At 41.9% G+C, this 12,571-nt stretch overlaps 1 protein-coding gene across 1 annotated transcript in view; it reads right to left on the bottom strand.

Annotated features, from left to right (window-relative positions):
• Positions 1-4,000: 4,000 nt before the first annotated feature.
• Positions 4,001-12,571, bottom strand: part of Vtcn1 (V-set domain containing T cell activation inhibitor 1) — a 20,614-nt gene continuing 12,043 nt past the window's right edge. Inside the window, exons 3-5 of the mRNA XM_008832942.1 lie at positions 11,953-12,231; positions 6,375-6,544; positions 4,001-4,096 (exon numbers count right to left, since the gene is read on the bottom strand). Coding sequence (XP_008831164.1) covers positions 6,420-6,544; positions 11,953-12,231 — 404 coding nt within the window. The 3' untranslated portion in view covers positions 4,001-4,096; positions 6,375-6,419. The remainder of the gene's footprint in view (positions 4,097-6,374; positions 6,545-11,952; positions 12,232-12,571) is intronic.

Here is a 12,571-nt window from a genome sequence, read left to right as displayed (position 1 = left end):
TTGTCCTCTGACCTCTGGTGCATATGCTTTCCGGATCCCCAAACAAGCAAACAAACAAACCAAACAAACAAATGCCTTCTCGGGGAGTGTTTCCTTGACCCTTGTTTATACAACAAACTTTCCAAAGGCTGTCTGGGTTCCTCTTATTTTATCATCATATTTAAGGTCATTTAAAATGCACAAGAGTGAAAAATACAGATGTTGTTTTTATGCTACATCGCACAGATAGATTAACGAAGAGAGTAAGAAGGCAACGTGTTGTGCCATTCAAAGACACTCAAAGAATCACGAGGAAAGAACTTTTGCTGGCCCTTGAGGGTAGCTGAAATTTAAAGAAAAATGAGAGAAAGTGTAAGCTTTCTGCATGTGTATTTGTGCTGAGGACTCCCATATTGAAATTTCTAGGCTTGATTTAATAAAAGCAGTTCCGCACATAGTAAGGCAGCTCAGATTAGAGCATCCAGGTAGATGTGTAGAGACATCCTCAGGTGTGTGTGGTGGGTTGTAGGGATCATCAGTACAAAGAAAGCAGAAGACTTATTATGTAATTATGACATGCTTCTTTCCTCATTAATACACGGATTTAAGTCATTATGCACTTAAATCTTCTTACAGTCTGAGAGTAGATGGTGTTCAGGTTGTTCATTAGCCTTTGGCCACTGTGGCAAAATAGTTAACAACTTAAAAAGAAGGATTTATTTTGGCTCATAATTTCAGATAATTCAATCCATGGTCATTTGGTCCAGTTGCTTTGAACTTGAGAAAGGCCACACATCATGGCAGGGAGTGTGAGGTAGAGCAAAGCAGCTCACCTCATGGCAGCTGGAAAGCAGAGAGGACAAGGCAGGAAGGAACCAGGGGCAAGACACACCCTTGAAAGACGTGCTCTTAGTAATCCTCTTCTTCCAACGAGACCTAGCCCCTAATATCCCATTCAGTATGAACTCATCAGAGGATGAAATCAGTGATGTACTCAGTTAACATCCTCAGGATCTAATTACCACTCAATAACAGCACCAACTGGAGACCACACCTTCAACACATGACCTTTGAGGGCATTTTATTTCCAAACCATAACACCCATACTTCACTTTGAAGTTCAAAGTGTTTATTCCCTTAAATTCATTTTCGTTTTCAAACATTTAGGTTTGCGCATTCAGAGAGGTTTGTGGTGTCCACATCTGTGCTCTAATGCTTCTGCTGTGTGCGCATAAACAGGACTGAAGGAGTATTCATGCTTTCACCGTTTGACTCACCTTTGGCTTCTGAATATGAAATAGTCCCCAAAGACCCATGTGTTGAAGGCTTGGTCTCCAGTCTGTGGGGCTATTGGGAGGTGGTGAAACCTTTAGAAGGTTGGACCAAGTGGAAGGAATATAGGTCACTGGAGATGTACATGACTTGAAAGGGACACTGAGACCCCTGGTCCGTGCTGCTCTCTGCTCTGCAGCTGTCACAAGGTGAGTGGCTTTGCTCACTGTAACTTCCCGCAATGATATGTGTCACCAAAGGCCCCAAAGCAACAGCCCCAACCAGTCATGGACCAAAAGCTCTGAGCCTGAATGGAGATAAATCCTTCCTCCTTTGCGTGATCTCAGCTATTTTTCATAGTGACAGAACACTGACTGACCTTTTCCACATAAGGTCTATTGAGAGTCAGCTGGGAAAGCGGGGAGGGAGCTGCTCTGAAAGTCCCCTGGGAATTTGCCCTCTGGCAAATACATTTTTTGTAGATTTTATCTTTCTACCAGTTACCACTGGAAAATTATGTAACCTGAGGCTAGCCAGTGACCTACATTTTATCCTAAGCCTCTGGTTCTTCATCTGAAAAATAAAAGAATTAGAAAAAATGATTTTGAGGTTCTTCCAGATCTAAAATGTGGTAATTCCTCAGTAGTAAGAGTCATCTTTTTATTTATTTATGATTTTACTTATTGAGATAGGTCTCACTATGTAAGCTGACCTAGAACTAACTCACTATGCATACCAACCTTGTCTCAAACTCACAGATCTGCTTGCCTCTGCCTCCCAAGAACTGGGATTAAAGGTAAATACCACATGCTCAGCAAAGTCATCTTTTTTCGACACTAGTAAAATGTGTGTGTGTGAGTGTGTGTGTGTGTCCCTGTCCCACATTTATCTGCCTCAAATCAAGTGGCACCACTGTTTTTCCAAATGGAAACATGTTAGGCTGGTATAAGCCTGGAGACATTTCCCTCAGTAACTAGACTCAAACACTTAGTCCATACTCCAACTCCCATCATTCTCTCCTATTCATTTGTAGAAGGCCTGTTATTTATGGAAGGTTTTACTCTTTAGAACCTGCCCTATAGATTTTTAATCCATCTCTCCTTTCTCACTTCTGTGACAAACCAGGAAGACAACAGTATAGGAAATGTGTATTTAATTGTTTTCTTGACTGGTCAGAACTCTCAAGTTTGTTTGTAATAAAATGTAATGCAAATATGGTAATCCAAAGTCCAGGGAGACAGGGGTCAACACAAGAGGTGTGAGGAGGGAGCTGGAGACCAAGGTTCTTTCCCATTAGAGCTTCGTGCCTCAAGGCTTCATTTCAAAGGACCTTGTTTTCTTTCTGAAGGCTATGTGTGGGCTGGGGGATTGCTCGATGGTAGAATATTTGCCTGGCATGCATAAGTCCTGGGTTTGATCTCTAGCATACCACTCCCATCCCTGCCAAAGAAAACCAAAGAAACTCAAAGCTCAGAAGTCTGTGTTTCAAGTAAGACTCACTGTTGTTGCCCTAAATTATATTTTGGTGAGCAAGTTCTTGAGATCTAAAATGCAGAGCCAGAGAACTTGAGATGAAGTTGGGTAGCTTTTAAGCCAAATTTAGTGTGTGGTGTAGGATGAAAGAAAAGGGACTTGGAAGCACAGTGAGCTGATGGTAATCCCACTGAGGAGCTCCATGTGCCTCACCGGCTGGTCTCTGAAGGACACTGTGCGGTGCAGAGATCTGGTTCCCTGAACGGAGGCAGTAACCAGAGATGGAGGCCAATGCCCACTGCAGAAAACAAACAGAGCTGCTTCTCTCTCCTTTTCTAGATCTTTTTCTACTCTAGCTCAGGATTTCTTCGCCAAGGTTAACATTTGGGTGAAATCTGGAGCCGGATAATTCTTCATCTTGAGAACATGTCCTGTCCACAGCTGGGTATTGAGCAGCGTTTCTGAGCTCTATCCTCTAGATGCCAGTAGTCCTCCTTTGGTCGTGCCAACCAAAACTGTCCCCAGACATTGCCAAATCTCATATGTAAGTTAAGAAAGGGCAAAATACCCCAGTTGAGTCCTAGTGCTCCAGATGTTGAAAGTGGAGGCCAGAGCTATCCACGCAGGACAGAGAGTAGAGACTTCAAACCTTATGCCACACAGTAGAATGAGAGCTCTTTCCCAGGCCCTTCACAAATCAACATCATCTGAGAAATAAAATGACATTTGTTTGTTCGAAAAAGAAGTCAGATTATGTAGAAAATCAGTGTCATTCAACCGTTTTGTTTACCTTAAAATTATGATGGGTTTTTCCACATCTTTGGCATTTGTCAGGTGGGAGGAGAAGCCAAGATATTTGAAAGCATCGTAATGAGAAGTGAGTCACTGGCCTGTCACTCAAATGCAGCCAACCTCTGAATTGTGAAGTGGCAGCTGATTAGCAGCTTTTCATGTATGCACTACAGTTTAATTTGCAGAATATGAAACGTGAATATATGGCAATCGAAACTTCCTGAATCCAGGAACTTTCTTAAAGCAACACCTTAGTATGTGTAACTAAGGAGTTGGAGAGGTGCAATTGCCCATCCTCTCACTCCCTAGGAGCTGGCAGTTGAGGGGAGGTCCCTGAGATATGGAAAAACATCCATCTCCACACACACAGTGCTCTGAATATACAGTGTTCAGATAAATTATTCTCCCAACTCTTAACACATGTCTTTGATAATAGGTCTCTCCTGTTCATACTGGAAGCTTTCATTTTTGTTTTGTTTCTTGTTCTTGTTTGTTCATTCCAGACTTCTAGACATGAATCCATTTTCCCCAGAAATATAAAACTAGGTCATATCTTATGGTAAAGTTTTCCTGTAGATTCCTGGGATTCTGAAAAGAATAGTAATAAGATACCGTTACAGCCACTTACCAAATGTGTACCGAGAACTCAGAGTTCGCCCCACCACTGTGTGTGTGTACCTCCTATTTAGAAATGGGCTTATTTTTCTGTACTTTGTTGTTCTGCCATGGTCACATGGTCCCAGGGACTACTGAGGGAATGGATGGCTTGATTTCATATTAAAGGACAATCATCCAGTGACAGTCGCAGGAAAGAAGCTGTTCCTTGGAGCCAACAGAAACTGAGAGATGAAGGATGGGCAGGTTCCTAGGATGAGGTTGGGAGACAACTTCTGCCTCAACTCCTAGGCAGGGATGTGTGTGACCTAAAATGTCATGGCCAGTTATAGTGTGTGTCTCAAATAATGATCTCTTCTACTTTAAAGGTCTATTTGGAAAGGAAAAAAAAAAAGACAAAAGGGAATTTTTGTCTTTTTCTTCCCTCCAAAATCTGTTTGGCTTAAAATTCTTCTGTAGCTATTGAGGGGAAGAGGTGGAGCTGTAGCTGAGAGACAGTGCCAGGCTTCCATGTGTGAATGCCATCCTTTGCATGTAAGGCATGACTTTTTAAAAAGCTGCAAATGATTGCTTTAAGGAAATATGAGGTAAAGACCGATAATCTATACCTTATAGGTCATATTATCTAGTTGCAGGTTACTAAGAACTCACAGCATTGAAGGGAATCAAGGAAAGAATAAAGGTTCCTCTTCCTACCACTGAAGTCCCTAAGTGACAAGTTCCTTGAAAACATCTCTGCTGACAGCCACAGAAGATCAGAAATAATGGGAGCTGGTGGTTTTCTTACAAAGACTGCTCTTTGTACTCTGCACTGCCTTAAGAGTTTGGAGAACAAGAGAAGGGGGTTGAGAAGCAGATCAACAGAGCTCTGTCTGCCTCCAGATCTCAACATCTAGGTAAGGGATCCGTGCACCTCAGAGGCTGTAAGATAACGCAGTATACATACATGGCAAGTGAGTGCGTGATGCAAGGGAATTTCTCAGGAAATGGGGGCGGTAGCGGAGGCGGGGGTCAGGCCAGGAAGCACATCCCTGAAATGGATAGAGGAAGGCATGGGTATGAATTTCTGTAGAGTAAGTTTCCAGGAAGGGGCAGGAAGTACAAGAGCAAAGCTAGGAAGCTGTCCGTGAGAGAAGATTAGAGGACTCTAACTGCACAGCTAAGGACTTTAGCTCTGATACAGTTGTGTCCAGAGTCATTCTGGGATCCAGAGCAAGGAAATGCCACGGTGAAAAGAGTGTTTGAAGATTTCCATTCTGGTACCTTGTTTCCTGTCACTTGCAACAAGAAGAGGTAGGTCCAGGGCTGCACTCAGTGGTTAAGAGCACTTGCTGTTCTTTCAGAGGACCAGGATTCAATTCCCAGCATCCACACAGCAGCTAACAACCATCTGTAACTCCAGTTCCAGGGGAATTTGATGCCCTCTTCTGACCTCCTAGGGTATTGCATGACATGGGTGCACTTACATACATGCAGGCAATACACTAATACACATAAAATAAAAATAATAAATGAAATATTTTTAAAAAAAAGAAGAGGCAGGCCCAAGTACAGAGAGTTATGAGATGATAAAGACTGGATTGGGATTGATCTGAGAGACAACTGGGAGGAAATGCTGTTGGGGTTGGTAAAACATTGACAGAAAGGACAGAGGTCAGTCAGCAAAAGCTTGGTGGAGATGCCTCAGAGTTCATGTGGGAATGCTAACCAAAACTTCACAAGCTCAGTTTTCAACAAATCTCATATACAGTAGAATACTTAGAAGGAAACGTCCCAACGGTAATTAGAGTCAGAGAACAATTCTCAGCAGGAGGGCTGGCTGGTGAGTCACCTGGGCCCCAAGTTGGAGGGGTCAGGGATGGGGTGGCAAACAGTCACTCAGTAATTATAAGCCTGTATTATGCTTTCTAAGTAACTGTGAAGCCCAGGTAATTTGTCAAGGCTAAGCAGCTCTTTCTCTCCAATAAGATATTTTTGCATTCACTAATGATTCAGCAAATGAAAAGGTGTTTGAATTGACACAAATAGTTGAATCTCATGGAGTTGGTTTTCCTATCATCTGGCAATGAGGTCTCTGCTTGTGGTTGATGCTCACTAACAATACTAACAAACCATTATTCTTCACAATGCTGGGAGAAGCAGTCCCTGCCCTGGCATCGTTGTAGGGTTCCTCTCTGTGGCTGATGCTGAAGGCTGTTTGACTCTTGTTAGAGCACCCATCCAGCACACTGTGAGTATCTTACCTGTTGTACCAATAACATTGAATGTTTCTGTGTGGCCAAGGCACATCATTTTAGCATCAGGTAAGTGGAGAGAGACAGGAATGCCCAACTAATGGCAAAGACAGAAGAAACACCTAGAGAAGCCCCTGAGTTCAGGAGCTGTAGTTGACTCCGCCTTTTGATCTCAGAGTCTGTAAAAGGGGAGAAAAAAGTTCAGAGACATATTGGAGAGCTGGGTGGTCCTCATCACATGACTGGTTACCAAAGAAGGAAAAATAGAGCAACATTTTCCAAATACAGGCAGCTTTGTTCCCTTCACCCAACTTTTCCATAACCAACTTGAAAGCCAGTCTTTCCTTCGGAGCAAGGCCCATCCTGTGGTCCACGTCAGTGAGAACTCAGCCAAATGAAAACTACAGACATTGTTATTGGTTACCACACACAACATGAGCTAACCAAACAGCTAAAGCCAGTCTTTGGTTTGGGACACACTTTCCCTTTAGTTAGTGATCGTTATAGGTTTTGTGTCATTAACTTTCATTACCCCTCCATTATATGCTGAGGAATTAATGATTTCATCTTGCAGTAGAGAAGAACAGAATTGAAGAAATTACTCATCTTTTACTCTTCCTGGACAATCCAGTTTCATTTAGCTCATTTCAGTTCTGCCATCCTTTAGCCTTGTAACTTGAGGCAAGTTAGTCAATACATATTTGTTCCAATTTCTCCTTCTATAAAATAAGGCTAAGGGACTGGAGAGATGGCTCAGGGGTGAAGAGCACTGACTGCTCTTGCAGAGGACCCAGGTTCAATTCCCAGCACCTGCATGGCAGCTAATAACCATCCATAACTTCAATTCTAGGGGACCCAACGCCCTCTTTCGACCTCCACAGGCACTGCGCAACACAGGTGCACTTACATATATGCAGGCAATATACACGTACACATAAAATAAAAACAATAAATAAAATATTTTAAAAATAAGGCTAAAATAATCATAGGGTTATTATAAGGATTAATGTGTGACTGCATACAAAGAACGCAGGACAATGCCTGGCATAGGGTCATTCAATAATTATTAGCTATAAACATGACAAATATAGTAGCCCCACACAAGCCCAATAATTATTACTTCCATGACCCTCATTTACAGATATATTTCCTTAGCTTAACTCTGTCCTAAGTTCAACATCTGGATTTACAGTTGCTAAAACATAATTATTCAGTAAACAAATATTTTTGAGCATCTACCACTGGGTTTCATTTTTGAAGATTTATTTTTAATCATGTGTATATGTATGTGGCTGCATGTGGGTATGTGCACTCATAAGTATAGGTACCCTCGGAGTCCAGAAGAGGGCTTTGGACTTGTGGGAGCTAGAGTTACAAGGGGTTGTGAGCCACCCAGTGTGGGTGCTGAGAACAAAACCTGGGTCCTCTGCAAGAGCATTATGTGCTCTTAACTAGTGAGCCATCTTTCCCACCTCATACTATTGGGTTTCAGAGGAGTCCAATAAATAGCACCCTCCTCCCTGCTTAGTGCTGAACCAATTAAAGAAGACAAAAATGTAAGGCAAACAGACAACCAAAATATCATCAGTCTGGCTCTGTCTGTGACTGGGGAAGAGTCCAGGCTGCAGCTTACCCACTGCCTACAGAGCATCATCCTTTATTACCAGATTTCATCAACAAAGATGCTATTTTGGTTGCCACGTGGCCCAGGATTCAAACTTGTAATCCTCCTGCCTCAGCCTCCCAAAAGCTGGGATTATAGGTGTGCTCCACCACACCTAGATGAAATAGTCTTTTAAAGACAGGAATGTTTGGCAAACACGTTTCCCCACAGAGACTAAAATAGCAGAGAACAAAGAAAATAAAGTAGAAAAGAGACAAAGAAATCCAGTAGACTCTAAGTTCCTGTTTCCAGCTGATGCTGAAGTCAATCGCCCTTTCTCTCTTTGGTTCTGTGGAAGAACTCAGCTCTCTTTTCTCTTAGGTTTGAGTTGGTTTTCTAAAACAAGAGAGACAGAACCAGAATAGCCACCAATTTGTACCTTAATATCCATCTCTCCTAAACATAATTTTTATTAGAGACTTTAAATATTTTATTTATTATTTTTATTTTATGTACATGAATGTTATGCCTGCATATAGGTGAGTGCACCCGAGTCATGCAATGCTGGCAGATGACAGAAGAGACTGTTGGACCCCCTGGAGATGGAGTTACAGACAGTTGTTAGCTGCCATGTGGGTGCTGGGATTTGAACTGCAAGAGCAGTCAGTGTTCTTCATTGCTGAGCCATCTCTCCAGCCCCTTATTAGAGACTTTAAAAGTGTAAAAACATACAACATCACATTTTAAAAAACTGTTTTTCTTTTAAGACAGGATCTCATTATGTAGCACTGGCTGGCCTGGAACTCACTACATAGATCAAGCTGGTCCCTAACTCAAAAACATTCACCTGTCTCTGCTTCCTGAGTGCTGGGATTAGAGGCATACACTTTCATGCCCAGCCAGTTTGGCCATTGTTAACTATGTAGTTCAGTAGTGGTAAGTATACTCACATTGATGTAAAACAGATCTCCTTTCACCTTCCGTATCTGAACTCAGACTTTGAACATCAACTTTGCTCTTTTCTATGCCCACCTAACCCCCATAGTAATCACCATTTTACTTTCTTTTTCCTTGAATTTGACTATTTTAGATGCCCCATATAAGTAGAGTGCACAGTGTCTCTATTTTAGTGACTGGTTTATTTCACTTACATGATATCCTGAAAGTTCACCCATGTTATAGCATGTGATAGGATCTCCTGTCTTTCTAAGGCTGAATTATCTTCTGTTGTGAGCATTTACTATGTTTTGTCCATTCTGTCCACTTGCTAGCTCTCCTTTGAGCTTGTTTTCTTGACTATTGTGGTGTTTTAAATGAAAAGTAGCTCCCTATAGGCTCAAGTATTTGAACACTTGGCCCCCAGCTCGTGGTGCTGTTCAGGGACTCTTTAGGAGGTATAGCCTTACTAAAGGAAGTGTGTCACTGGGGTGGGCTTTGGGAGTTCATAGTTGCCCACTTTCAGATGCTCCCTCTGCTTTGTGTTTGCAGTTGAAGATGTGAGACCTCAGTTTCCATCCCCTCCCACCACACCTGCTGCGTACTGCCATGCCTCCCTGCCACAGTGAACTCTCAATTGCTCAGGAACTGAAAGCCAAAGTAAACTCTTCCTTCCATAAGTTCCTTTTTTAAAGAAAAGATTACTTATTTATTTTTGTGTAGGAGTGTTTGCCTGCATGTATGTTAATGCACTGTTGCATGCAGTGCCTGCAGAGGCCAGAAGAGGGCATCGGATCTCCTGGAGCTGGAGTTACAGGTGGCTGTTAGCCAGCATGCGGGTGCTGGGAACCAAACTCCAGTCTCCTGCAAGACCAGCCAGTGCTCTTAACTGCTCAGGCATCTTTCAGCACCTAAGCTGCTTTTGGTCACAATATTGTATAAAAGAAAAGAATTCAACTATTACGAATAATGTTACTGTAAATATGAGGATAAACTATGTCTCTGAGGTTTTTCTTTGAATTCTTTCGGAAATATGTCTAAAAGTAGGATTATCAGATCAAATGGTTGTTCAATTTTTTATTTTGGACACGGCATTTTGTTTTCTGTAGTGACTGTGTCAGTTTCAATACTGCTAACAGTCCATGAACATTACAGTTTCTCTATATCCTTACCCACACTTAGTAATTTCTGTGGGTTTTGTTTTGTTTCATTTTTTGTTGGTAACCCCCTTAATGGGTCTGAGATGAGAGCTTGTTGTGGCTTTATTCTCCATTCTTCTGATGACTAATGCTGTGAAACTTATTTTCATATATTCTTTGGTCATTTGTATCTGGAAAAATATCTATTGTCATGTGATCATTTTAAAATTCAGCTGTTTGGGGGCACTGGGGAGATGGCTCAGTCGCTATAGAACTTGCTGCACAAGCACAAGGACCAGGGTTCTGATCCCCAAGAGCCCACCTAAATGCCGAGTGGGCACAGCAGCCCACCTGCAATTTCAGGCTCAGAAAGCTGAGACAGGAGGTCTCCAGAACAAGCTGGCCAGCAAGATTAGCCCTGTGTGGGATTGAGAGTCTCTGAGTGAATAAGGTAGAAGAGCACTGATTCCTGATACCAACCTCAGGCCTCCACATGCACCAGCATACATGTACACATGCACCCCCAACACATGTACATATGCCTACACACATGCAAAACCATGCGCACACATAATATACTCCATACACATAATGCATAACACACACACAGCATACATGTACACATGCACCCCCAACACATGTACATATGCCTACACACATGCAAAACCATGCGCACACATAATATACTCCATACACATAAAGCATAACACACACACACACACACACACACAGTGAAAAAAGCGCACATAAGTGAAAACTGAGAAAAGGAAAAGACCAGTTGTTTAGGACTGGAAACAGAATTCAGTGGGAGACTGCTTGCCTAACATGACAAAACCCTGGGTCTAACCTTCAGCACTGAAAACATGAATTCCTTAAAATTTAGCTATTTGATATTTTTGTTAAGCCATAAGTTCTTTATATATTCTGGAAGTCAACACCTTATTAGATTTATGATTTGCAAATATTTCTGCCATTAATAATTTTCAAAAATTAATTTTAAATAAAAAATAAACTGTTAAGAATATAATTTATTCATTTAAATTCAGCAAACATTTATCAGGCACTTATGATGTACAAGATATTTTTTGTCTTGTTCTCTGATTATCTAAATGGGAACTCTCCTGGTGAATTCCTTCCTTTAGAATATCAATTCAGCAGACATCATGTGTGATGGTCTTATAAGTCACATTAGAGTCTGTACATTTTCCTGAAACTAGCTCACCTCTAGATTTTGTATGCAATAGGGCACTACAGTCAGAATAGGGGACTGGGCTTTCTCAGCCAGAGTGCTGGGAGGTCCGTTCAATCTAGGATTTTCATATTTTCCTGGACTTTAGTGAGATTTAGTGAGATCTTTCATCAGTCCAATGATGACTGAATGAGACTGAGTCAGAGTGTAGAGCTTTGGTCTTCATATTCAAAGCTTTCACAAGGGCTAGTTGGGCTCTGATGAGTTTGGGAGAATTGAGGATGTAGCATATCAGCTAAAAATATCAAAGACATCAAATAATCACCACTTCACACTATATCAAAGTAGTTCCACTGAGTTAGAAAGGGCCTCAGAACCTTGAGCTCTCCAGAAAACCAGTTAGAAGGCATGCAAGATGAAGCCAATCACCGTCTTTAACCAAGATGCTTTAAATACTATGTCAGGCTTTTACTTACATAAAGCAATGCCAACTGAAATTGTGATCAAGGTCTCTAGAGGACCTGGAAGACTCTAGAGAGTTTTGTGCCCTAGGACATATTAAATATATTCAGTTTTAATTGAGATATTATTTTCTCTCTAATAGAACATACGAAAAGAATGGAGAAGCATGTGGATTAGTAGTAGAGTGCTTCTCTAGTACTCCCAAAATCCTGGGTCTCATCCGGAAGCCTGGGGCGGAGGAAGTCTCAGGAAACCCACCTGTCACTTTGATATCCCCTGTGGCTTTGGCAATGTTGTTTTCAATCATACAGGAGTATGTGTTGTTGATCGTGACATTGTAGAGCACAGACACAACCTTCATGGTCACGTTCTCAGAGTTCAACTCGAAGCTGGTATTGGAGACTTCTGAAAAGTTGGCTCCTTGGTCAACCTGAGATGCCCAGGCCACTGTGGGCTGGGGGAACCATCGAGGAGCCTCACAGCGCAAGCTCTCTGAACTGGCATTGTAATCCACATTCATCTCTGGCACACTGAAGGCTGTAAGGTCAAAGGTCAAAAGGATAGATGTCAAGAACAGACAGATTAGCCATTAAAGCCTTGAAGTGCTAGGTCTTAAAAAGACAATCGTTTCTATCATTGAAGTGACTCAGTATTTCCCCACAGTATGGTTTGTGTATGACCCATTGTACTGTAGAAGTAAATAATTATTTGCTCAGAGCACTACTATGCATCGAAACCCTTTGACCAATACCACAAACTCCAGGGACCTAAGTGTCACATATACTACTGTTGCAATAGATCATTCTCTTGAAGTCAAATGAGCTCCAATGATCATTTTAAGTCACAATGTCCTTGGGCCTCTTAGCAACATACTCTG

Source organism: Nannospalax galili, unplaced genomic scaffold (assembly GCF_000622305.1).
Source record: "Nannospalax galili isolate Female #2095 unplaced genomic scaffold, S.galili_v1.0 scaffold1951, whole genome shotgun sequence".
NCBI lineage: Eukaryota > Metazoa > Chordata > Mammalia > Rodentia > Spalacidae > Nannospalax > Nannospalax galili.
The sequence above is the reverse complement of the archived record's forward strand: the minus strand, read 5'-3'. Positions and strand labels throughout refer to the sequence as shown.